General features: G+C 43.0%; 3 protein-coding genes across 16 annotated transcripts; 1 reads left to right on the forward strand and 2 right to left on the reverse strand.

Moving 5' to 3' along the window:
- The first annotated feature begins 247 nt into the window (after window positions 1-247).
- KATNAL2 (katanin catalytic subunit A1 like 2) lies at window positions 248-17305 on the forward strand. 8 transcript variants are annotated; one of them, XM_085528212.1, is made up of 16 exons: window positions 248-323; window positions 2709-2779; window positions 3190-3356; window positions 4028-4070; window positions 4209-4646; window positions 4761-4859; window positions 5042-5137; window positions 5789-5866; window positions 6504-6602; window positions 7108-7171; window positions 7714-7832; window positions 8961-9052; window positions 11793-11903; window positions 14579-14741; window positions 15402-15504; window positions 15783-16306. In XM_085528212.1, the coding sequence occupies exons 7-16, from the start codon at window positions 5066-5068 to the stop codon at window positions 15920-15922; spliced, it is 1041 nt and encodes a 346-aa protein (XP_085384338.1). In that variant the 5' UTR covers window positions 248-323; window positions 2709-2779; window positions 3190-3356; window positions 4028-4070; window positions 4209-4646; window positions 4761-4859; window positions 5042-5065; the 3' UTR covers window positions 15923-16306. The 8 variants fall into 8 exon arrangements, with proteins under 8 accessions (XP_085384338.1, XP_015742673.2, XP_015742674.2 ...); XM_015887187.3 differs by having other exon boundaries at window positions 4209-4326; XM_015887188.3 differs by having other exon boundaries at window positions 4031-4070; window positions 4209-4326.
- Window positions 16584-23545, reverse strand: HDHD2 (haloacid dehalogenase like hydrolase domain containing 2). Of its 7 annotated transcripts, none has more exons than XM_085528215.1 (7): window positions 23511-23545; window positions 22541-22642; window positions 21331-21539; window positions 20064-20148; window positions 18554-18770; window positions 18370-18433; window positions 16584-17903 (listed from the first exon to the last, which is right to left on the reverse strand). In XM_085528215.1, the coding sequence occupies exons 2-7, from the start codon at window positions 22639-22641 to the stop codon at window positions 17800-17802; spliced, it is 780 nt and encodes a 259-aa protein (XP_085384341.1). In that variant the 5' UTR covers window position 22642; window positions 23511-23545; the 3' UTR covers window positions 16584-17799. The 7 variants fall into 7 exon arrangements, with proteins under 7 accessions (XP_085384341.1, XP_015742689.2, XP_085384343.1 ...); XM_015887203.3 differs by having other exon boundaries at window positions 23502-23545; XM_085528217.1 differs by having other exon boundaries at window positions 21326-21539; window positions 23502-23545.
- A 799-nt stretch (window positions 23546-24344) lies between these two features.
- Window positions 24345-25423, reverse strand: IER3IP1 (immediate early response 3 interacting protein 1). Its single transcript, XM_015887205.2, has 3 exons — window positions 25314-25423; window positions 24662-24763; window positions 24345-24551 (listed from the first exon to the last, which is right to left on the reverse strand). The coding sequence occupies exons 1-3, from the start codon at window positions 25402-25404 to the stop codon at window positions 24496-24498; spliced, it is 249 nt and encodes an 82-aa protein (XP_015742691.1). The 5' UTR covers window positions 25405-25423; the 3' UTR covers window positions 24345-24495.
- Window positions 25424-26065: the final 642 nt, after the last annotated feature.

Consider the following 26065-nt stretch of genomic DNA (forward strand, 5'->3'; position numbering starts at 1 on the left):
CACGATCCCGCAGCTCCTTCCCACCCTCACAGCGCTACGATCTCTCCCCGCCCACTCCTCAGGTAAGCCCGGCAGCGATTGGTCAGCTCCACTCCCCACACTGATTGGCTCACCGTTTAAACCGCCACCATCATCTCCTCCTCTGATTGGACAGCTCTTCAATCAATCATTCAGCTTCGGACGCTCCGATTGGCTGAGCGGGGCTGAGGGGCTCGGCGTGTAGCGGCGGCGTCGTCGTTCCCCGCTCAGTGCGGCGTTGCGCCGCCCGCCGGATGGAGCTCTCGTGTGAGGCGCTGCGAGCAGCGCGCCAGGCGAGGGAGGCGGTAAGAAAGACTAGGCCGCGCGTCCTGTTGCTATGGGAACAGCGATGTGTTCTGCGCAGGCCCCGAGGGCTGCTCTGATGGCGGCGTTGTGGGGTTGTGTGTGGGCCCTGTTCTTACAGGGAGGGGTTATTACATCCTTGTAACCGTCCTCTAGACGCTCTGATGGCTTCACACCTTCTCTGTGATGAGGTGGGGCCTTTTCAGGGCGGAGCAATGGGAACAGCCCTGCCGGCTGCCACCCCTGTGTTAATGCGGGCCGGGAGCTGTTGGCCTGCTGGGCTGTGAGTGAGATTTGCTGCTTCATGTGTCACTGATAACAGAGTGCTGGTTGCATATGAGCCCCTGGGATACACCGCTTAGAACCAGCTGCCACCCAGTCATGGGACTATTGACAACACTGTGACCATTCAATCAATTCCTTATCCACCAAATAGTCCATCCTTCAAACCCTTATATCTCATTTAGAGATAACAGCGTGATGCGGGACCATGTGAAAGGCCTTGGACAAGTCCATATAAGTGAAATAACCTGCCTTTTGTTTGTCCACCATTGCCTCCACTCCATCATAGAAGGCCACCAAAATGGTGAGGAGATTCAAACTCTGCCATACCAACAACAACAACCACATCTAATATCATAAGCCAACATAATGAAGTAGGAGGCACTACTTTTGGATCATCCCTCGTAGATTCCTTTACCCAGGAATGGAGGACTCCATGACAGTCCCCTCCTGAACCCAGATCCCAACTAGAGGACTGAGGCAGGAGAGAAGGGATCTGTTTTGTAACCTCCCCAGTGGGGATTTGTGAAACCCTGCTCTCAGAAATATTGTTTCAAAAGATAAACCATAGTGGACAGAGTCCAGCTGCAGGAGTGGGTGTTCACTGTGGTATAACTGAATTCATACCAATGAGAAGGAGAGTTAATTCTTCTTGATTAATCTGTAAACTCAGCACCTTTAATTTGTATTATTTAATTACTCGCCATACCACACTATATTCACACCAAAATCCAGGGTCAAACGCTCATGAAATAAAATATGAAATAATGAAGTAAAATTAATCTTTTTAGTAGCCCAATCAGTTTGAAGGGATTGCACAAAACTAAGTTGATTTTTGAAGTAATTGCATTTTAGTAAAAGGGATGGAAATAACAGAATGAATTCAATTAAAAAAATATGTGGTTCTGCTAGAATTTAATTTCAAATGACTGCAAAGAGCGGGGTATGTTACATGCTTTTGTTAAGCAAGAAATAAATAAAATGTTCTCTAAGTGCTGGAGATAATTGGTTAAGTGCTCAACTGTTTAGTTTTTAAAAGAAGATCACACTTAAGTGCCTTAAGCTTTTATTAATTGCAAGGACCCCTAAGTCCCCTGTAGTAATTGAAAATGTAATTACACCCTTTTTTTTTTTTGTTCTTTTAAGAATAGAGGCTTATTAAACTTTAAGCACTCAAACATCCTCTGAAACACCAGTGGCTCTAAACAACGTGCAATTCCAACTACTAATTAAACAGGAAGGCTAAATCACTATAAAGCTAAACTGAATTTTAAGTAACTTTGCACTCAGAAGTTCTCCTGCTTTTTTTTCCACACAGCAGAAGATTTACCATTTCCTCTCTACACGCAGCTGAAGTCCTGGAGTAATAGGAAAACTGCCACAATACAGAAATGTTTCCCAAATATCAGCGGTTTGGAAAAGCAAGAAATGAAAGATGCTTCCACAGCAGGGTGCTGGTTTTTTGTCTTTGCTAATGAGCACGAACTGGCTCCTTTCTTATTGCAGCACCTCTCTGGAATACACCGCCAGCCTCTTTGATTCCTCTGTCTCCAAAGCCAGAAGGAAAATGTAACCGATCAGTTTAGTAATAATGTAAAATATATTTTTAGATAAGAAATGTTCGAACCAACTCCCAGCCTTTCCTCATTTTGCCACCAGATGGCCCCACGCCTGCAGCAAAACTGCGGAAAATACCTGCCCTGCACGGCCGCTGTTTGCTTACTCTACTCGGAACCTTTTACAGACTGTGCTATATCAAATGTGTACATTTGCAGGATGCTGTGTGTTATCTATAAGAGCTCTATCCTAAAATGCCCAGCAGCTGGAATCTGGTGGAGATCCACAGTCGCAGCAAGGCCATAAGTTATTTGTCAACCTCAAGCTATTTTGCTTTCTTTTAGGAACAGTTTTCCACCCATCCAGTAGCTCTGATAACATGTAAAAGAAATATTGAAAGTCATGTGAGTTCTGTGTATTAACAGTGCATTGCTTTGCAGTTCTTGCTTGCTGTTGCCTTGATCTGTTTCCACGGGCTGCACTGAGATGCTGTTCACAGCAATTAAGTGAACATTACACCCGATCTCAAATCCTGTCTTTATTCACAGGATGAGCTACGAGCAGAAACTCGTCGGAAAAATCTCCTCGTTCTCATCTTGCATTACTTAATGGAGGAAGGGTATGTCATCTGAATAGCAGTGCCCTATGTCTGTGTTTCAATGTCTGACCTCCCATACTGTGTGCTTCTGTCCTCTGATGGGTGAATGGACAGCACGGCCACGTGAGAAAGAGCTAATCTGCTGTTAAATATCATTTTTTGCAGCAAGAGTGTCCTACATAATTTCCAAATGCATTTAGCAATCCTTTGCTGAAAGGATTTTTAAATAGAGTTTGTAGATTTGATGACAGATAGAGCTTAAAAATACTGTATACTTGCACCATAGTTTCCCTTTTCTCTCAGAAATCACAACGAGGTAATAACTCACAATGCTGCGTTCTGTAATAACTCATATTATATAACTCATATAATAACTTTCTGTTCTGTATAAGTTACAACTTCTTGCTCATTGCTTCTTTTGTAATTACCAGGTACATGGATGCTGCAAACACTTTGGAGCAAGAGACAAAATTAGGTTTACGTGGCTTTGAAGTTTGTGACAACGTTGACCTTGAGACAATTTTGATGGAATATGAGAGCTATTACTATGTAAAATTTCAAAAGTACCCTAAAATCACAAGGAAGATCCAGGACACTGGTATGTATTCCAGAAGAAAGGCTCTTTTTTTCCCTTAAACCCTAAAATGATACACTCATGACACTTCTGGTGTACCTCTGTGCTCACTGTGTGAATCCTCTTACTATAGTTTTAGTACGTACATTAAAGGTAATGTGCCAAACAAGCAGTTGGTTTATTTGGTCCAGAGGGCTTAAAGGTCTGAGATATAACTGAATGATGCTGAATAAGGCAAACCAGAACACGAGCATTCTGTTACAACTCTGAGAGCCTGAGTGGTGCTGTACTTGAGCACGAAATGTGTTGTATGGAAACCCAGAGAAGTCAGTTCCAAAGAGCTCAGAGGGTGAAGAAAGCACCAACATCTCTTCCTACACTTCTGGAAAGGAAAAAGGAAAGAGGAGGGGAAGGGAGAGGAGGGGAGGAAAAAGAATCAGCAGGGTAGGGGTGATGGTGTGGGAGTATCTCTGAGCAGCTTACAGCATTTCGTATGTCCGAGAGCAACTTTGAGATCCAAGGGAAATGCAATATCTTGGTCTGTGAGAGACCTACAGGGACAGTCTTGTTTTTGTATCACTATTTCCAAAGTCATTAAAATATGCTCCAAAATATTTCTGAGGGGCAAAGAAAGCAAGTTGTTATTTTTTAAAATACTGTGCCCTAATTCCCTTTCAATATTAATTTTGCCACAGCAGAACATAAACAACAGCTGGGAACTGGAGGAAGGCAAAGAAGGTAAGATGAATGCATGGGGCTTTTTCCAGGCAGAACATTTTCCACTAAGAACAGCATGCAGTGTAGTTATAATAATGTTGTTTTGAAGTAAGAAAGAAGTTGTGAATGCCTGTGAAGCAATCATTTGTTGTATTGTAGGGCAGCAAGCTCTCAGAATCTCCCAAGGATCAAGCAACAGCCAATGCAACAACCATCATCAAAAACTTCATTGGGGAGTTCAGAACTAAAGTCACCTACCAAGGAGAGCCCCAAGCAGGTTGAAATGCGTTTAATCTTGGCAGCGATGCAGTTGAGATCAATGGGATTGCATCTGGAATAGATAGAGTCAGTGAGATCGTCATAAAATTTCTGTAACTTTGGGATTTACCTAATTGTGTAGTTTACGCATTATAGAATTGTAGCATCATTAAGGTTGGTAAAGACCACTGAGATCACCAAGTCCCACCATCAGCAGTGTTAGACATCATGAGAAACTGCTTTCTAGCCATCAGCTTTGCGGCAAGTCACAAACCAAAATCAGAGGAAGAGAAGCCATGTAACTCAGCCTAAACAGAAATCAGCAGTCTTTCCTCTAATGTCAGTATATCTAAGCGTTCAACATTTATCACCCTTACAAAAAATTGTAGCCCTTAAGCAGTACAATAAAATATTGTCTTAAAATTGTGGGGTTTTTTGTTTTTTTTTCCCCAGAACAATGAGAGCACAGTGACTCTGGAGCAGTCTGACTTTGGCTTAAGCATCTCAGCAATCAACAGAACTGGAGGAGGAGAAGGCCCTCACCCAAAAAGGGTTGGTGGAAACCAAATGTGCTTTATGATAGAAATGTATGCAGATTCCTTAGTCAGCTGTTTCCTGTATTTGAAATGAGCAGCAAGGAAATGAATTTCTTTAATGTGAAGCATGATTTTGGTGTGTTTTTAACAGTAGAGCTACCATCATGGTAATCCCTGTCACATTATCTTCTTCTTTAGGGCCAAGGAGTTGACGTCCATGGGATGATCCAGGATGTCAAAGTATCGCCAAATGGAATAGGCTTAAGCAGCCTTAATTGGGATCCAGACCCATCGGTAAATGTTTCTTCTTGTATTTCCACTCCGTGTACATTAAAACAAGGTTTATATAACCAGGAACAAAATAAAATACCACAGTGGTTCGTCAGAGTGTTACAAAAGGTCTTGGGTTTTTGAGTGGTGTATTTCTTCCTTAAGTCATACTTGATGCTGTCTGACTTCTTGACAGTTGCTGACTCTTTGAACACAAAAGTAGGCAGCAGATACGAGCTGTGCTCTGTGATTCACAAATTGGTGCTTCAGTGGCCTGGCAATTGCTACACTTGAAACGTTCAAAACAGAGTCTGTGGCAACGTGGTGACTATATTTACATTTTCCACTTCTCTTAATTTATGTATGGCATGTTTAGGATTACATCTGCAGTAAGAGAGCTGCTCATTTTAATATTAATTTGGGGTTGTATTCTGTCAGCTGAAATTATGAGTTACTACTACTACTAGTAGTAGTAGTAGTAGTAGTAGTAGTAGTAGTAGTAGTAGTAAACAATGTGGCTTGTTTCAAAAACATTACTCTTATCCATATTTTATATATCTTTCGAAGTTGCTATTGCTACGATGCACCATTTTATTTATGAAATTATTTTACTGTTTTATCTATTTAAAAATAACTGAAATCTGGTAAGAATTTATTTATTTTTTCTAATTATAGGAACGCTTGCTGAAACCCCTTAGTGCTTTTATTGGCATGAATGGTGAGATGAGAGAACTTGCAACTGTTGTAAGCAAAGTAAGGTCAGATTTTTATTTCATCTGTACAGAGATCTTGGCTATCTCTGTTAGATGGGAATGCTGTTTTTTGCTTTAGCTTTCATTATGACATGCTTTTTAAGGGATATGTTTTTTAAATTGCCTAGTTGCTATGGTAATCATCACTGTGTAAATCAATAAAAATAAATAGCATGTGGTATCTGTTTCACAGCACAATCTAATTTAATTTGGAAACAGTTATGGAAGCCTCTGCTTGGTGTCATAAATCTGATTCATCTTAATTTGCTGTTAATAGAAAGGGAAAGTGTAATCTACTCTATATAAATAATTTTTCTAATTGTATTAAATCAAATTTTCCCCTTGGACGCAAGCACATAATTTTTCTTTGGTCTCTGGAGCCTGCCTGTTTTTATTAGAGAGCTGAATGTATCCCAAGTATTTATACTGAGGATATTTTTTGCAGAACAATTAGTCTCTGGAAGGCAAAGCCACAAAGTATTACTAAAGGAAAGGAAAGAACCGTAGAAGATTTGGATAGTTTGTACTGTTGCACAAGATTAAATGATAATTATTTAACGCTATGACTTTATAACAAAGTTGATTTTTTACTTTGCCAGAGGTGAAGTTTTGCTAACAAGATGTGACATGTGTTGCAGGACATTTATCTCCATAACCCAAACGTGAAGTGGGATGATATCATTGGCTTGGATGCAGCTAAGAGGCTCGTCAAGGAAGCAGTTGTTTATCCTATCAGGGTAAGGCACTAAATAGATCAAAACAGTTGTTCGTCTCATTTACATTTTTTCTTGTGATTAGAGTGGTGGTCACATTTTCTACCTATTTTGGTGCTTTTTTTGCCAGCTCCTGTTAGAACTGTTCCTGCTTTACAGAAGGGATATTCTTGTATAGGAAAATGTACTTTCAATATAATAACTCTTAAGTTTGGATTCCTATTCTTTGACAATATTCTGGCAATATAAAAGGCTCTGGGTGTGACCTATGCTAATTCAGTGTGAGTAATGTATAGGAGAGAATATAATTGAAGAATTGAAGTATTTGAGGAATACACTTAAAACAAGTTCAGATGGTCAGTGCGGTATTTTTCTCAGTGCTCAGATTGCACATATTATATTGTTTTGTTTCTCTTCCTCTCTTCACAGTTCTTAGATTTCCCGAGTGCACTAGGTGGGTTTGCAGCCCCTTGTGTTTTGTTGTAGTTCATACAGTTATAATCCTTTAATTCCTTTTTGGTTCCCACAGTACCCTCAGCTATTTACAGGCATTCTGTCTCCATGGAAAGGCTTATTGCTGTATGGACCACCAGGTATGGAGATCTTTACAACCTTTCCAGTTGTTTGCCCATTCCATTTTTGTACTACAAATAAATCACTGATGTTAATGAGATCTCATGTATTAATGTACTGCTAAGGGAATGTTCTGTAATTTGAAATGTGGGAGCCTGTGTGGTTGATTACATCTGTCTCTCACATTTGAACCTGTCCTTTTGCCTTTCTCACAATCCAAACAGCTTTTATACTGGAATCTTATAAAATACAATACCTGCACTAACCATTAGGAGAAGTGAGGATTAGTATTAGATCTCTGCTGCTTAGATTGAGCCACATGAATCAACTTCGGCTGGACCTGATGGAGTCACAGAGTCCCACAGTTGTGGTTAATGAAAGGGACCTCTGGAGATTGTGCAGTCCTGGTAACCCAGGCAATCCTGGATGGACTTTTCCTATTTAATTGCTTTTATCTGACCAATAGGAGGATGAGGGGAGCTACCCAAGCATTTGAATTATATTCCTTTAGAAAGGGAATTTCGTCAACACTTTGTGTTTGCTTGGTTTTTTTTTTTGGTAGGTACTGGCAAAACATTGCTTGCTAAGGCTGTTGCCACAGAATGCAACACAACGTTTTTCAACATATCAGCATCCACCATTGTCAGCAAGTGGAGAGGTGATTCAGAAAAGCTTGTCCGGGTAAGAATGATTAACTTCTTCAATTACACAAACATCAGGTTCCTGCTTAAAGAACTGCAGCTTAAAACAGAACTGGAAAGGTGTGTTTCTCCGATACTCATAATCCTTCCTGTCTCAGACAAAACATGTAAGTCTGTGTCTGGTTCTTAAAATGGGGACATCACTTCTGCAGAAGACTTAAAATAGATTCTTGGTGTGGAATTGTTGTTTTGTAAGACAAAATAAAGCAGACGTCGCAGAGACAGCATATATTTTTGGCTCATTGAATCAGAGATAGGCAAGCAGAACTGCTAATTGAACTTAGTGACCCCTTCAAAGTGCTTCTCAGCCCCTCTGCAAGGGTCAGCTCCAAGGCTGCCTAGTCTCCCTCCTGTCAGAAGGGGTGGGAATGCCTGTTTTTTGACACAACACCATCCAAAAGTTTTCTGTGAATATGATATGGCACTTGCAACGATACAGCTGAATATGTGGCATTTCACCACAGGAAAGAAAGGACTACATATTTCTACTGCAGATGTAAATCTCTCCCTGATTGCAGAAAAAAATAGATGAAACTCTTTTTTTTCAGGATGACAGACCCAGATTTTGTCAGTCAGCTTAGTACTGCGTTCTTTAATCTAGCCCTGGTGGTTCAAGCAGTTTATGTTTGTTTCATCGGGAGAAACACAATAACTGCATAATTCTCAGCAAGGGAGTAAGTCCATTTTTTTCCATTGTGGTGCAGGTTGTTGTTTGTTTTTTTCCTCAAATCCTTATTTAAAAAACTACAAATGGAGCACCAATAAAAGACAGGATATTTAATCTCTGATAACAGTGCAGGAGTTCCCAGAATCCTCTGAGGGATCATTTTCTTCTATCCCATTATTCTCAGGGTACTCTGATAGGATTTGGGCAGAAAGATTTACATATAAAGGCAGGATTACGTCCTGTGTTCTTTATATCTCCTTTACAAACCTTTCAGAATTTGAGAGGATTCAGGGATCCTCAGTCTACCCAGAACACATACCCTCTTTTGTCCTATAAGCTTGGTGTCTGGACTCTGTTATTGATCTTCAGTACCAGTGTCTCTTAATGTTGTTTTTTTTTTACTTTCCTTTATTTTTTTCTATGCCTTTTCTCTCTAAACAGGTGCTGTTTGAGCTTGCCCGGTACTACGCTCCCTCCACAATTTTCTTGGATGAGCTGGAGTCTGTGATGAGTCAAAGAGGCACCACTTCTGGGTAACTAAGAAGAGCACTTCCAGTAGATTTAGGAGAGCATTTGTACCCCTTTTCAATGCATCTTTTCAGTAGCACACATAGCATGGGAAATAAGCAAGGGGAGATGGAAAATATGGTGCAATTAGAAAACTTTGGCCTGGTTGCTGTTACAGAAACATGGTGGGATACTACGATCGAATGCTACAAGCTTTATACAAGGGATAGGCAAGGCAGGAGGGATGGGGGAGTTGCTCTCTGTGTTAAGAAATTGAGAGATTGTGAAGAGCTGCCTCTGAGTACAGAACTGGGAGCTCTTTAAGAACCTTTTGGGGAACACAAGAGCTTGCTACCTCACAGGTGTAAGAAATCAGGCAGAGGAGAAAGGAGGGTGGCATGGCTGAGAAAGGACCTGCTGGTCAGACTGAGTGAATGAAGAGAGAGAAAATTATAAGTAGTGGAATACAGTGGAATAGGTGTCCTGGGAAGAATACAAGGATAATGTCTGTACGTGCAGTGATAGGTTGAGGAAAGTTGAGCTGCAGATGGAGTGGGACATGGCAAGGGATGTGAAAAGTAGAAAGAAGTGATTCTATGGATACTTTGTTGAGAAGAGACTGTCCATAGGGAGCATACTCCCTCTGATAAATGAGAAGGGAGCACTGGCTCCAGCAGACATTAAGAAGGCTGAGATACTCAACAAGTTTCTTCCAGTGTAAGAGTAGATCAAGTCCGAGTCCACTTCGTGAGGCTGAATATGTACAAGCCTATGGGGCTAGATGGCAGGTATCTCAGGGTCCTGAAAGAACTGGCTGATGTGGCTTCCAAACCACCCTCCATCATGTTTGAAAAGTCATGGCTGTCAGGTGAAGTTCCTGGTGACTGGAAAAAGGGAAACATCACTCCCATTTTTAAGAAAGGTGTGGAAAGGAAGACCTGGGGAACTACAGTCTGGTGAGCCTCACCTCTCTGCGTGGGAAGATCATGGACCAGATCCTCCTGGAGGGCATGTTAAGGCACTTGAGGAATGAGTAGGTGGTCTGAGACAGCCAGCACAGCTTCACCAAGGGCAGATCATGCCTGACCCATCTGGTGGCTTTCTGTGGTAGAGTGACAGCACTGGTGGACAAAGAAAGGGCAACTGATGTTACCTACCTGGTCTCGTACAAGGCCTTTGACATGGTCCCACATCCCATCCTTCTCTCTAAACTGGAGAGTTCAAAGGGTAAACTATGGGGTGGATAAGGAATTTGTTGGATGGATGCAGCCAGAGGGCTATGATCAATGGCTTTCTATCCAGATGGAGGCTGCTCACAGGTGGTATCCCTGGGGGACGTTCCAAGGGATCTGGGCAGGCTGGAACAGTGGGACCACATAAACTGAATCAGGTTCAACAAGGCCACTTGCAGATTGTTGCAATTTAGTTGGGGCAATCCCAGGTACAAACTAGGAGAAGAACTCCCTGAGAGCAGCCCAGCAGAGAAGCATTGGGTGGACAAACTTGCAGCTCAGGATACTGCATCAGCAGAGGAATAGCAGCAGGGAGAGGCTGCTGATTGTCCCTCTCTGCTCTGCACTCACGACCCCATCTGCTGTACTGCATCCAGGCCTGGGACCTCCACATGTAAAGATTATGAAGCTGTTGGAACATATCCAGAGGAGGCCATGAAGATGGCTGAGAGGGCTGGACAACCTCTCCTATGAGGAAAGGTTGAGGGAGCTGAGCATGGAACTATGAAAAGCATGCATCCAGAAAGACTGTAACCAGGAAAAAGAATGGATAATGCATAAACAGCAGTGTTGTATTTGAAAAGTTAGCAAAGACAGCTGTAGGAAACTTGTGTGTCTTGACAGAGGCAAGTAAAAAGCAGCTGGTATATGATACTTAGCACAGGCTGAAGCACAGCATTGTGTGATGTGTGATGCTGTGTCCACAGTGGAATGACATTTTCATTAAGGGTACTAATTCTGATGACATTGTCAGGACTTACAGTTGGAAGGATGGGATGATTTTATTACAGTCATCCACAGAGTAGAAAATGTGTAGTTAAAAACAGACTGGAAAGATTAAACATGCAGGAGAAGCAGGAGAACTACAAAAATATTGTTTTAACAGTTTGGAACCCACTATAGTTTGGGGAGGAGGGGGGCGCATGTACATCATCTGCTGTAAGTTATATTCTTACAACTTTTAATAATTGCCAGTTAATTGATGTAGATGGACCAAAATAGATGGACCACATTTTGCTTTCGTATTTTTTAGCGTTGGTCAGTTGTGTGTTTCAGTAAAGACCTTTATCAAAGATTACACAGCTATTTTTACATAACACTATTAAGTACTAACATCACACTGATGTGTGGGTGCCTGTGGAGAGGTAAGTGATTAAACCTGAGAGGTAGTTCTTATCATCTTCAAGGTCTGAGGTTATCTCTAGGTTTGGTCCAGGAGCTGCCAAGAACTCTACTTCTGGGAGCAGAAGATCCAACTGATTACCTGGATTAGGGACAGAAAATATATGTGTGTATATTTTGTTTGGCTTCAGTAGTGGTGGATTCTCCTCACTTTAATGCTCTGAAAAGAGTGCATTTAAGTAACCATTAGAAAGCTTGGTTTTAATACTTCGATGTTAGCTAATGGAGCTTAATCATGCTTGGAACTGGGGCAAAGTGGTGACGAGGGCTCAGTTGCTGTGAATGACACTGTATAAATAAAGATGATTACTTTAATGCACTGAGCAAATACTGTTTCTCTGAATCTTGGTAGCGGTGAACACGAAGGAAGTCGGCGGATGAAAACAGAATTACTGGTGCAGATGGATGGCTTGGCCCGATCTGATGATCTTGTATTTGTTTTAGCAGCTTCCAATCTGCCATGGTAAGAGATCCAGAGAGTACGCTTTGAATACATTTGCATGAGCTTCTAAGCACAGATAAAGATTTTATTTAGACTTTTGCAGAAAAAGCCTTGATATTTGGTTAAAGCATTTAAAGATTAATTTGGGGCTTTTACCTTTAAACTCTACGATTCTTGCTATTTGTGCCACATGAGAATAATCCATAATAAAGTCAACATATGCTGGTGCTAACAGCTGCTAATATTTAAAGTGGAGTATTTGACTTTAGAGGCAAGTTATTTACTATGTTTAAGCTAAGAAGGGTTTCAGCTTGGAACTGTAAGGTGCTTAAAACATCTACTGCTTAGAAGGATACTCCATAAATAGGAAGGCTGGATTTTATTGGTAACTACTGGGATTTTTAAAAGTTGAGGGACAGAATTCTTTGGTTCCTTTAGCATAATTGGGAATAGAATAAATGGCTTGAAATTGGACCTTTCATATTAAACAACTGCAAATAGTAAGTGGGGAAAATAGTGGCTGTTGGGTAAGCACAGCTATTTTCAGTGGGTGGATTTGTAGCTCATAAACCTTGTTTCAAAGTGGAAGTTAACGCCTGTGCAGGGAATGGAAGCACATTGATAAGTTTGCTTTTGAAGTTGGCTTCCATAGGTCTGGAAATAGTCTGGATTTGCTTTATTTTTGCTTCACTTCTGGGTAACAACCCAGAAGGTTTTTATGATTAATGCTTTTCTGGCTGGATCTTACAAGGGTGCCATAGGGAGATATATGGGAAAATCCTCTCTGTGATCATGAAGTGTAATTTTTGCATCTAAGGTAGAAGGTAGGTTTCCCATGCTGTCAGACTATTAACAGAGAAATAGATGCTCTGTTTCTCTGCTGCATGGGCATGCTCAAAACCTGACTTGATGCCTGTGTGGGCTTAAAGGCTCTTTTAACTGGGAGTATGACTGTTAGCACCGAAAGTTTACACTGAAGTTAGATGTACAAACAAGGCTGCCTCCTAGCCCGGCCCAATAGTGTGAGTACAAAACCATCAGTGGCTTTTATGGCCATAATAGCAGGATGTGTGTGTGAACTGAGGGGGGGTTTACATCTAAGACAATCTCACAAATTTAAATCAGTTGAAAATCCACCCCATTTTGTCTTAAGGTATCTACATGAAAGGAATTGAGCAGACTATGACTTAATTATGTTCTAGTTGGGTATAAACATGCTGAAAATTAAGTAGTTACTGTGGTGAGCAGTTAAGTTTAAATAACACATTAATCAGGCTTTCATCTCTTGTGTGATTCATTAGTCAAATATTAGAAATGTTTGTTGCTGTAGCATTGTTACCCTTTTGGAAGGAGAGACCGAGCAGTGAAGGTCACCACGTGGCTGTTGGTGGATCTCTGACTATACACCTAGAAGAGTATTTTAGGAAGATGGAAACCTAGTGAGATCCATGAGCATCCTACACCGTTAGTGAAGCTACTAGCCTTGATTAATATGGAAATTTTTGCTTCCAGTAGGTTGATGGGATTTGAAGCTCTTTAAAGATCTCACCTAAGTGTTCACAGATGATTTTTGTATGTATTAGGCTGCCAGCAGTCTTAGAATCATGTAGCCACTGAGGTTGGAAAAGAGCACTACAATCACCAAGTCCAACCCCAGCCCATCCCCAACATGGCCACTAACCCAAGTGCCAAATCTCCATGGTTCCTGAAAAAAGGTCTTGAGCTGTGTAGGGGTATTTTACAGCAAAGTTTCAGAATACCCCTGGAATGAGAACCCAGAGGTTGTGGCTTCACAGCAGAGCCCTGTGTTCTTGCAAACATTTGGTATTAAGTTGGATTTCAAGAGATTTGTATAGCTTGGATATTTATTGATTATAAAAAATAATAATAAAAAGAATAGTCCCAAGCTGCTTTTAGATGAATGAAAAGAAGCCTAAACAAAGCTCCTTACGCCGTCCTAAGCTGCACTGCTGCTATTGATCTTCCTCTTCAGCCTGTGCTCGCTGCCTGTACTCGCTGCCCACCCTTGCTTCCCACTGCTCATCAGCATGGCATTTTCTATGGACATGTCAATAGAAACACACTGGAAATGAAAATAGGTGTTTGTCTCATTTGCCTCCATAAAATATGGCGGTGCTAAGAAGGTGCAATGCCTTATGATGTCAACCTTGGAGAGCTCTAAAGAGCCACCCACCCTCTCCAATAGGAGATGTACAGGTTCTTCACGTGGGGATTTTTCAGTGTTTCTATGAGGTGTCATTTCAGAGAATTTTTGGGTTGCTGTACTGCTTATTATTCTGTTCTGCTTGTTGTCACTAAACCTTACATTTGATCACTGACAGAACAATTCACCACTTAAGCTAAATATATATTTTCTGTGGACGGAGGGACTCCTGATCCCTCTGATGTGAAAGCCAGGCATCCCGAGGTCAGCAAAAACCTGGGCTGGCACACACTCAAGGTACGATTTGCATGGAGACATTACTGGCAAAAGGGCTTCACCCAAGGAATCAGTGTATTCCTTTGTTTGAAAGAAGGACTTTGTCATGGAATGCTTTGAGAAAGGAACAGATTTCACTGGTTCATCACAAGGAAGTGAAAATGAAGAATATTCCTTCAAATACTCAAAATTCCATTAGAATTTTGGCTCATTGACACATGGATGCACAGAGGTGATCCCTCTTGTCTGCTTGCAGGGAGTTGGACTCTGCCATGCTGCGGCGGCTGGAGAAGAGGATTTTGGTTGACCTCCCAAATCCAGAGGCACGGCAGGCGATGATCCGGCATTGGCTGCCACCTCTGAGCAACAGTGGAGGAGTAGAGCTGAGAACCGACCTGGACTACAGCTTGCTGGGCCAGGTGAGGCAACACTGCAGCAAGGGCTTGAGGTCCCAGCTCACCCAGCTGGGTGCAATTCCATTCCATTGGGGTAACAGGCAGTTAATTGTGTAGGGAAGGTTTGTGCCAGCTCTGCTGCTGCAGGAGAAAAGAGCATTCAGACAGGGGTGAGGCTGACAAGGAAAGCAGGCTTGCTTTATTCAGCCCCTTATCACTTCCTAAATTCTTTGGAATACCTACAGCTCGTCTAGTTTATTTTTACTTCTGTTCAGAGAAAATTTCCCCATTTTGTTTCATAAAGCAAAGAAAATAAGGAAATACTTTATTAAGAGGGAAGATGAGAAAATCATAGAATTACTCAGGGTGGAAAAGACCTCAGAGATCATCAGATTCCAACCGCATCCTAACCATAGTACCCTAACTCTAACAACCCTCTGCTAAATCCTATCTCTGAGATAGGAAAAAAGACACAGAAAGGTGAGTTTTTGTTTACCTACAGAAAACAGTCCTTTAGAAAGAAGATGCTCAGTATTTTCCTTGCACTTTCAAGGTGCAAGGAGTTGGACTTGCTGATCCATGTGGTCTCTTTCCAACACAAAGTATTCTATGACTCTATGCTTCTAAATGGCATTGCTTTCTGATCTGTGATCTTGTAAGCTGTAATGTATTGTTCTGTTGTAGGAAACTGATGGGTACTCTGGCTCAGACATCAAACTCGTGTGCAAGGAAGCAGCCATGAGACCAGTGAGGAAAGTTTTCGATGCTCTTGAAAACCATCAACCAGGTAACAGCTCAGTTAGAGAATGGGATCTGGGAAACCCACTGCTTCAAGTCTGGAAATTCAGATAACTCCAGCAGGTGGAGCTCTGTCATCTGCTTAGAAAAGTTATAACCTGTATCTTCCTAAAACATGTACCCAAAAACGTCTGAAAGTGAGCTTGCATTTAGTCAATATCTGTGCTCTTTGCATTAGTATGAATTTTTCTTTATCTCTCATTATTTTTTGGTATACCAGGCAGGATCATATAGTACTGAAAACCATGTTGGCTCTATTTTCTGTAGGTAACAGTAACTTAGCTGCAGTCCATTTGGACACGATCACAACAGCAGACTTCCTGGATGTGATTGCCCACACCAAACCTTCAGCTAAGAAGCTCAGCCAGAAGTACACAGCTTGGCAGAGAGAGTTTGAATCAGTCTGAGAAGAAAAATCCCAAAGACTGAGCACTTGAAAGACTTTCACTATCTGAAATGGCATCTGTGTCACCTCCAAAGGACTGAGTGGTGACGGAGAAGGGAGTGACGAGTTTCTGGGAGAAACCAGTAGGAAATGTCAGAGATGAAAACTGCAGACTTAACTTCAAGTATAAAGATCTAAAGATGGATGGCTTTTCAGTCTTCGTTCTCAGTGGCTCTTTACAGGTCAGGAATCCAAGAAGCAGAGCAGAAAGGTGATGAGTGTAAGCCTCCTTTCTGAGACTCACTAAAGCATCACAGCCAGCACTGCTCTGCCAACAGAGACCTGTGTGCCTTTTTAACCAAGCCTAATTAAGTGACTGCTTTCAATGAAATTGAGCTTAACAGTGCCTGGTACATTTGGTTGGCTTGTTGTTTTCATATGAAATCAAAGCCTTGGCATTTTACTTACTTGGTTGGTTTGGGGTATTTCCAAGGTGGAAAGGGCAAGGAATTAGAAACGTTTGGAGTCACGGTAGGAAAGCAATATAATCTAGAATAATCATGAGAGAAATTTCTTCCCAGGATTTCACTTTAAGAGATCTCTCACCTCCCTGACCTGACTCTTGACTGCGGTCCACAAACCTCCTTTATGAGCTCCAGCAACAAACAACACAGATTCAGAACTGCTGGCAGAACAGCAGATGTTTAAATTTATTCACAGCTGTAGGTTAACCTAACTGTAAGTAACCCACCACCTGGCTGCAGCCAGACCATCTTTCCTTTAAGGCAAGCTTCCCGTTCATTCATCACAATGACTTTTTCCTTAACAAAGAACGAGCATGGCTCATTAACACAAACCTATATTTTCAATAAGCTTAATGCTTCAGTACTGTATAATTACAATCCAGTAATTTAAGACTCAGGAGCACTGTAAAACAACTGTAAAGGACTTTGATTATTACAGTTTGCAAATGGACCAGAAAAGCTATTTCCCATCATTACAGAGTTGGTTCATATTGGTGTGTTTAACACAGAGGAGAAGCAATGCACATGACAGAATTAAATTTCATTTTACAGCTCTACTAACCAATGGTGTAAAAACTTGAATATGTCCCCACGGCTCATGAAGGGTTTTTCCCATAACGTTAAAAAGAAACAAAAAGCAGCAATAGTGAAATTTTGGAACTGAAGCGTTAATAGGACCCTGCTGAAGTCTAACTTACTTTAAAAATTCAACGTCTAAAGGCATTTAATACCAGGCTTTTGTTTGAGTACCATTCTTTTTAATAACAGCATCTAATTAAAACATCTGTACGCTGCTGACAGCTTTAATTTTATGTAAAGTCTGAAAAACAAAAACCAGGATCTGCTCCAATGAGAGTAAAGGTGCAAATAGTAATTATTAACAGTGGTGATATTTTAATATAGAAGTCATTTCTAGAGGTTTTTATCTCTGCCTTTAAATTAGAACAGAGAGATCACTGCAGACTGACTGAAGTGCTGTTAGGCTTTACAGTTTACTTGAGTGCTTCCAGTGAGGCTTCCAGTTTAGTTTATCCTTAACAGTTTTCAGAGTGGGCTTTACATCAGCTATTTCATGATATCTGAAAGCAAACAGAACTCTCTGCCACATTCCACGCACCCTTCAGGAAAGCAGCTGTGCTGTAGCCTTCCTGTGCTACCCGTCCTGCTGATCATCCAAGGTCCCTAATCACCGCCTCAGGAAATGAGAGCAGGTAAAGGGCTGTGTTGTGACCACCACACACTGCTCCTCTTCCCTTCCACACCCTGATGGGAAGGAGCTTATGGATAGGTTTCTGATGAGCATGCACTGATCCTGCAACCTCAGAAGCAATAGTAAATTATGTGAATCGGATGTTTCTTTGAACTATTCAGCTTCTCATAGCAGATGCTCCAGGATATGTTCTACTGCCTCTGGGAAACTCTCGCAGGTTAAGTAAGGAGCTGGATTGATTTTGTTTTCATCCGCTGGTCGATATTTACCTATAAGAAATGAACAAAAAGATGCATTTACTCCTTTGGTTATCTTTTTTTCTCTAAAAATTGCAGCTTTCTGGAATCAGCAACAGTCACAAATGACAGGAGAAATGCCAATCTGCTGTCCTGCAACAAGCATCTCCCAGCTTTTCACTAAAAGAAAAAGACCTTCCCCAGCCCATGGATCTATCACAGCATCAGCAGTACTGGCAACATGTTCCAGTCCCACAAGGTTCCAATTCTGTCTGAAGGAAATGCCATATGTAACTGCCAGTATAATTACTAGGGAATGTCATCAAGGTCCTGAACAAGCAGAGGTTACTGTGACAATAATGTCACAGCAACAGATCTCTAAGTTCCAGAGGCTCAGTGCACAGCTTTGCTTTGGACTTGTGAGCTGCCAGCACCCAGGACAAGATGATGGGACCCACCACCATGGTCTCATGAAACAACCGATCCATCACATACTTACCAGTCCTGACCAAAATCCCACGCATGCCTGCATTCTGGGCCCCACCAACATCATCCCTGCAGTCCTGCGATGGAAGAGAACAATTAGGTTGTGGTTAGGGACACAATTCTTAGCAAGGGTAGGGAGCTCCATAGACTGGAGCTGAGCACTGTGCTAGCAGGCAGGTGGTATGGTCCCCACGTACATCACCAATCATGACAGCCTCCTCTGGAGCACAGTTAGTCCCTCGTAGAGCTTCCAGGAAGAATGTTTTCTCTGGTTTTCCCACCACTGTTGCTTTAATGTCTGTGGCGTATTCAAGTCCAGCTACAAAAGGTCCAGGTCCCAGAGCCAAGCCATTTTTTTTCTTGAAATACCTGGCTTTATGTATGGCTATAAGAGGAGCACCATCCAAAATCAACCTGAAGGATGAAGAGGAAAATACAAAAGGTAAAGATATTTACAGCTGAAGGCCTGATCCTGCCTTTAAGTTGATGACAAAACACCCACTGGCTTCCAGAAAGACCCAAATAGGTCCTCCAGTGGCATTCAGAATCATGGAATCATAGAATTCATTTGGGGAGTTAAGTAAAATTCCTGCAGAGATGAGTGTTCCTGTGAATCTCAGGTAAGAGGTCGATCACTTTGTATAGATTCTTCTATTTCCATCTTGAAAAAGAACAAAGATATTAGGCCCATTCTTGCTCCATTGGATTCCCCAATAAAGTATGCTTCAGAAACAGAGGTGGATTTGGGCTTCTTCCCATAGGCAAAAATCCCAAGTGGAAGACAGCTGAAAGCAACTGGATTCCCAACAGTTTTGTGCACAATAAAAGGGTTCTCATGTGCACCTCCCAGCTGGCCAACCTGTTAAAAAACCTGCATGGAACATGGGACTGTCTGCAGTAAGTGGAAAAATGGAAGAGAAGTACTTAAGGAATGACCGTAACTCCTCTGATCTCAGTCAGCTCCTCAATTATCACAGAATACTTCTATTGGATCAACGCATTCCAAATCAAGCTCTGTCAGAAGAGACTTGGCACTTGTATGTGAGAGCAGCCAGCTATGTTCGATGCCTCTAGGACACAGAAGGATTTAATTTGACAGTGGCACTACAACTGCTTGCATTCAGCAGTTTACAGGAAGGATCTCACCCAAGATAATTCTTTTAAATATGGCGTGAAAATCCCAGGTAGATGAGAATAGAAATTTAGTCTCAATCATTTCAAATGGTGCCTAGAGAATGGACTGATGCTATGAATTGTGTTTTGGGGCTCATACCAGGTTGGATTTAGGCAGCCTTATGATGGATTTCAACCCAGCAGCTGCCTACCAGCCCAGCCATTCAGGGCTCTTCACAGTGACTGAATTATCTGAGCAGTACAGGTCAAGGCATGTGGACCAGACATGAGGCTGAAGAAAAGCAGAACATGGCCAGGCACTAATACTCCCTTCGACCAAACAAAGCTGACACCAGCAGAAATTCCCTCTGCTGACTTCCCTGCGAATGGGAAATGAGGGCTAGATGCAGCAACAGACTCACGTTCCAGCCTCTTCAAGTGGAACTTAATGGCTAAGGGTGCAAACCCATAAAGGTTAACATCATCCTCACTACGTAGTAGTGGTGATATGGGAATATTTCCTAGCATTGTAGGAACAAGCAAGGAACAACTGTAGGAAAAGCACAAGACAACCACAAGAAGTGGTCGACTTACCGAAAAGCTTTATTCATCATCTCATAGTGAAAGTGTTCAGGAGCCAGTCCTATGACCACTGCATTGGGGTCATCAGTGGCAATCCCTGGAAAATCAAAACATGATCATTCTGAATGAGCTAGATTTTGTTTATGCTCAGCAACAGACAGTCAGCAAGTGCAAGAAGTGAAATTAATCACTTTGCAGCAAAATTTGGCATCTTCTGACACAGATGCACCTTGCAGACTGGTTTTATGTATTTTAGAAGTGAAGAAAACCACTGTAGAAAAGCTGTGGGTCTCCAGAGAGTCCAATCAGTGCTGTCTCCTGCACACACCCTGCAGTGAGCTCAGACAGTAAAGCACAGCATGCAGAGATGCCACGTGGATTTGTGACACCACCCGAAAGCATCTGGGTCCATTAACCAAGAATGGATTACATTCATCCATCTGTGACCAACTTTACTGAGAGATTATCTAAGAATAATTCAATAGCAGTCACTAGCAGGAATTTAAAATATTCTCCAGGGTACTTCGATGCTTCAAGAGCAGCACTGAGTGTAAGCTTAAAGGCCTGCAGAACAAAGAAACAAAACAACCCACAACAGATACAAGCAGTGCAAAAAGTGTTGCCAGTGTATTCCATATTCTTTGCCACTTGATACGGAATTAGCAACAGCTACTGTAAAACTGATGGAAAGAACCCAGATATGTTAAGATTCTCATAGCACTGATCTAACTTCAGTGAATTCAGCTGCTGTTTCAGCAGGTTCTAAACCACTCCCCCCGCCAAAAAAAAAAAAGCCTTACTGAGAACACAAAACATTGCTGGGGCTGTATTTCTCTGGGTGTGATCTTAGGTGGAACAGATTATTAGGCTTCATGGCTTTCACATTTGTAAAGTTCTCCATGAGGTCTCCGTGCAGCCTTCTCTTCTCAAGGCTGAACAAGTTCAGCTCCCTCAGCCTACCTTCATAGGAGAGGTGCTCCAGCCCTCTGAGAATCCTCATGCCCTCCTCTGGACCTGTTCTAAACAGCTCTGCATCCTTCTCGTGCTGAGAGCCCCAGGCCTGATGGATATCGGCAGGTGCAATAAATCTCCGATGATCCAGTGATAAACACTACTTTCTAAGCTGTAAATTAATATCATGTATCAAGTTTTATCTGAATTCCTGCCTATTTGAAGATTCTGACTGCCATCTGGAGCTGTGGAAAGGTGACAAGAAGAGAGCCATGAAGACAGTCAGTGGTTCAACAACTCCTCCCATGCTACTCCATACCCACCTCACCTGTGAAATCAGGCAGGGCCTTCTCATCCACCAGGAGGAGCGGCCGCACCTGCTTCTGCTCCAGAAGATTTCTAGCTGCTGTCAGAGACGTGAAGATTTCATGTTCTGCAATGTCAAAGCCCAGTTTGGTCAGCCTCTCCAGCAGATCCTTCTTGCATTCTTTAGTGGTGTTGGTCACAAACCGAATTGTTACTGGAGCACCACGCAGCCTGACAAGCAAAAAGCAAAGTCTCAATGCTGCAGAACACTTCTTGTTTACAGACTTCTTACTGCACAACATTACTGGCACATACTGCTGAACAGCCAAATCATTTTAGGTGACAATTTCAATGGCATCTCCTTTAATTATTCCCCTACCATCGCTTTCCTCTGTTTGTTGCTACAGAAACAAATGCTGACTGTATGAAGTACACCAGGACAAAGCTGGTCAATCTGTAAGTCTTGCTTGCACCCACCACTTCTCTCTCATTTGTTCTGCTACCCAGAGAAAGAAATATACTGACCTTTCACTGGTACAAACTAGCAAAAACCAAATAAACAAAACTGTTTGTTAATACTTGTTAGTTGTTACTTTGACCTCAGCACTGAAAGCTAGCCCTAAAGGTAGAATCTATGCATTTGTTCCCCAAGCAACTTGCAGGCCTTTCATTTTGCCATCTCTTTAGGGAGGACAATGACATGGATTAACAAGATCCACTGAGTAGTGAATGGATACCCAACACTTCAGTCATTTTTAGTTCCTTGCCATTCTACATCTTCAGAAAACAACGACTGCCACAGAGTTATCTGTGGAAAGAACTGCAGCTTCCTAATCCCTCTGTGAGATTTCCAACCAAACAACAGCCTAGCTTTATAAAAGCTTAAAGCACTCAATACAACTCCAGTGAAAACCTTCCATGCTTAATTCAACCCTACCCCTCCCTCCTGACTTATTCTTCCCACCCCACCCCCCCATTCACCACCTCCTGCTGCTTTTCTTCAGCCTTTGCAAGACAAAGTCTCCATGGAAATGATGTCAGATGTCAGAACAGAACAGTGTTTGCTTAGCCTGCTTTGCCCCGATGTGAGATGAAACTGATACATGATGCCATCGTTTCTTTAGACACCATTCTTTGAGAAGGCAAGATCTTCAGCCCCACTTCTTGAAGTGCATTTCTGTGCCAGCAGTCCTGACACAACGGGTCAGAGGAAACACAAAGAGGCTACTTGCCTTTTAAGAGCTTCCTGCGCACCCGGCACGGCCGAGTCTTCGACGTGCAGCGTGCCACTGAGATCCACCAGGACAGCTTTCAGTGCACGCCGAGCTGCCATCCTTCATCCCCAGGGAGGAGGCAAAGAAATGAAATGACAGAAAACTGGTTAGCAGACAATGGGTAATAAAAATAAGGAGCTCAGTTAAGCGCCTCATTGGTGCCAAGCCCGGGATTATTCACAACATTACTCGTACTGTGAAATGGGCCCCTTCAGACTGAGAAATAAAAGGCAGCGTTTAAAAAAAAAAAACAAAAAAAAACGCGTAATTGATGGGGTGGTATTTTCCCAAAGACTCTATATATGGAAATCAGGTGCTATTTGTTTGTTAAGTGCCTTTCTTTTTGTGTCAAAAAACTCTCTAAACAACGATGGCAGCTGGGATCATTAGGTCTGGGATTGCTGGTTCAAGGCCTCGCATTGCAGCAAGTCCCAGCGACACCAGAGGTGTTGTTCAAGGGAAAATGAATGCAGAGCTACTGAGATCCGACGGTAACGCTCAAAAAACACAATAAAAAACACCCTAAAAATGGATGTTGTTGCATGCACAGCCTCGCTGGGCAGCTGTTCATCTCGGTCACACACAGAATGTCAAGGAATGAGGCAGAGATGTTGCCCATGAAGGTGTTTATAGATGCAGCAATGGGGATACGGTGGTTGTTAATGTTAAAGGGGAGCGATATGAGACCAGCCCCGAGCACACAGGATAGAGCAGCCGGCGCCATCTTGGACAGCAAGGCCTCAACCCTCATCCAGCAGCTGTCAATATCTCAATATCCGGATGGAGACCAGCGACAAGCAGTGACCCTCATGGCTCCGTGCTGTGCTCATTAACCCCATTAACAACCCCAGCAACGGGCTCATCGCCCCTTAATTAATATAACGAGCGGCCGCACTCACACAGCGAGGCCTACCCGCACCGCACCGACCCGCCGCCTCACAGCGCCGCCTTCCTCACAGCGATGGGGTCCTCACAGCGGGGCTGCCCCGCGGAGCGCCGGGAAGGAGCCGCGTTTGATCAGGCAGCGCATCGGGCAGCCGTGGGGATATAAAGAGTTAGAGAGCTTAACTTAGAAATACAACGTTTATTTGTAAGTTTTCACTTAAAAAAGAAACAACATAGACTGCCCTCCTGGATAATAAAAAACAACATACTGCCCTCCTGGATATGCTCTACTCTGCAAAAACACTGTAATTATTATATTTATGAGATTATTAGATTCACAGTGCTCAGCCCAAAGGGTTTAATGCATATAAATAATAACAGAGCTGGACAGAACAGAAACAAATGCTGACCTGAACCTCCCTGATAAATAGCACAGAGCTGCCCCAGTTCAGGTACAGCTGCTTTAGGTTCTGCATAGAAACTGCTCCTGTTTTCACCTTATTTCACATTGATCTGAAGAGAAAAATCCTATTTTTTTTTTGTCAGATCAGGAAAAAAAATTACTAATCTTTGCTAAATCACACGTTTGCCCATCTTCATTTCACCTCCTTCAGTGATTTACAGCACGTTTTGAAGCTTAATTCCCTTAAAGCAGAACTGTGGCAAACAGCTGAAATAAAATCCACTGTAATTTATTAATTCAGGAGCAAACTGGGAAGCAATTTGTTGCTGAATCCAAGGTGCTAAATGAGGTTCAGCCCTGAGACATTTCCAACCTGCCTCCGACCTTACACACACCAACAGACCCTGTCACAGCCCAACAGATGCAACAGCCCCATTATCTCGTTGAATGAAACCGAAAGTGAGCATTAGGAAATAGGATAAATACAAACAGTGTCTTTTATTATTTTAGGTCGAACGGCAAACTGACAGTTAAACCGTGCTGTATCCCCGGGAAACTCAATAGCAATGAGGCCATAAACTCGCTTCTTCTTTGGATATCCAAAAGGTTTTTGCAACTGGAATCTTCAGCCGAAGAACAGGAGGAGCACGATGGTCACGGAGTTCACAGCTATCAGCGGCACTGCAGAGAAAACAAGAGTAAGTCTGGATCTATTTCCTTCTGCTCATCACAAACCAATGCAGAACTTCACAGACAGTGGCTGCTCATACAAACAGCCTCCATCATCTCACCTCTCATCACCGTCTGTATGGATCGAACCAGGTTCATCAGCTGCGCTTTGATTCCTGGTTGCTCTCCAAATCCTCCGATCCCTTGATCGCTTCCCCAGCCAACTGCACACCGTGAACACAGCCACGTTAAAGAGCAAAGCACACCAAAAACAGATGTTATATCACAGCAATATCAGCACCCTGAGCTGCAAGGACACACGTGGAGCCCAATACAGCACTACCCCAATGCAAGCTCTGCACCTGAGAGCGGTGCCCAGCACACCTTAAGCTCCAGCAGCTCTGGGGATGGGCTTTTGGCCTGGTTTTGGAGAAATAAGGGCAAAAGCAGCAAACAGGGAGCCCTGCTGAAACCAATGGTGGCAGCCCACACTTCTGTGCTCTGCGTTTCTTTTGTTAAGGAGGAAAGCAGTGTTCGCCCCAAAGGAGCATCCCAATGCAGAGAGTAAACAGGAAAAGGCGTAAGAGAGTGGGAAAGAGCAGCCATAGAGCCTGCATGGAGGGATGCTGAGCACCAGGGCGACCACAAACCCCAAAGCATCGCGTTTCTCCCACCACCCCCACCCCAAACAAGGGAGGGCCCGGGGCCTGGCAGCCACCTCCGGGCATTGCAGAGGGGTCGGGGGGGTTTTGGGGCTGGGGTCGGGGGTCTCACCATGGCGAAGGAATCGCTCCTCGTGCAGCACAGCGACGGCATTGACCACCAGCAGCCCGGCCTGCAGCAAGGCGTACAGCGTGAACGCCATGGCGGGGAGGGACGGACACGGACGTGGCGGGGAGGGGGGCGGGACATAAGGGGAGTGGGCGGGGGGTGTGATGAGTGAATGGGGATGGACGGGGTGGGGGGTTCAGGGCTGAATAGGCGGGGATTTGGGGTGAGTAGGTGGGGCCACGGGGCTGTGGGAGGGAGTTAAGAGGGGTGGGATCTCAGACGGGGGAGAAAATGGGAAGAATGGGTGTTTTTTGTGTTTTCAGTTCCTCGTAATGTGCTGCTCTCTGTGGGCGAGCATTTGCTTGTATTGCTCACATCTCTCAGAGCAGCCAACAGGGCACTGTGTAACCCCAGTTGTATCTCAGCAATCAAATATACCATGATCCCTTTCCTTGGGCAGCAGCAGAATTATGACTGGTTTTGGCATCATCACCATGATCTGAGGTCATAAGACTCACAGCTAGGATACTGCTCTCAGCCATGGGGTTTGGATTTGGGTAGTGGAGTTTGGGGTTTGGATTTGGGCAGTGGTTTTTGGGGTTTGGATATGGGTAGTGCTGTTTGGGGTCTGGACTCAGTGACCCCTATGGCCCCCTTCTAACTTGACCGTATGATTTTGTGATTCTGTTATAGAGTTTTATTGAGCTAAATAATTGTTATTAATGTGTTTGTACTGAATCCAGGCCTGGGGACCC

The sequence above is a fragment of the Coturnix japonica genome, chromosome Z (assembly GCF_054131305.1).
Source record: "Coturnix japonica strain WE chromosome Z, WE-NBRP24, whole genome shotgun sequence".
In the NCBI taxonomy this organism is placed as follows: domain Eukaryota; kingdom Metazoa; phylum Chordata; class Aves; order Galliformes; family Phasianidae; genus Coturnix; species Coturnix japonica.

Bases quoted from the DNA above. Each gene is read 5' to 3' on its own strand.
- IER3IP1 (XM_015887205.2), bottom strand. From the start codon at position 25,404: ATGGCGTTCACGCTGTACGCCTTGCTGCAGGCCGGGCTGCTGGTGGTC. The intron at 24,764-25,313 runs GTGAGACCCCCG...CACGGTGTGCAG, and splicing joins GGAGCGATTCCTTCGCCATG to TTGGCTGGGGAAGCGATCAA. The intron at 24,552-24,661 runs GTGAGATGATGG...TTTTCTCTGCAG, and splicing joins CATACAGACGGTGATGAGAG to TGCCGCTGATAGCTGTGAAC.
- HDHD2 (XM_085528215.1), bottom strand. From the start codon at position 22,641: ATGGCAGCTCGGCGTGCACTGAAAGCTGTCCTGGTGGATCTCAGTGGC. The intron at 21,540-22,540 runs GCAAGTAGCCTC...TTTGCTTGTCAG, and splicing joins GCGCAGGAAGCTCTTAAAAG to GCTGCGTGGTGCTCCAGTAA. The intron at 18,771-20,063 runs GTAAGTCGACCA...TTCATCCTTCAG, and splicing joins ATGATGAATAAAGCTTTTCG to GTTGATTTTGGATGGTGCTC.
- KATNAL2 (XM_085528209.1), top strand. From the start codon at position 1,995: ATGTTTCCCAAATATCAGCGGTTTGGAAAAGCAAGAAATGAAAGATGC. The intron at 5,867-6,503 runs GTAAGGTCAGAT...CATGTGTTGCAG, and splicing joins TTGCAACTGTTGTAAGCAAA to GACATTTATCTCCATAACCC. The intron at 6,603-7,107 runs GTAAGGCACTAA...TGGTTCCCACAG, and splicing joins CAGTTGTTTATCCTATCAGG to TACCCTCAGCTATTTACAGG.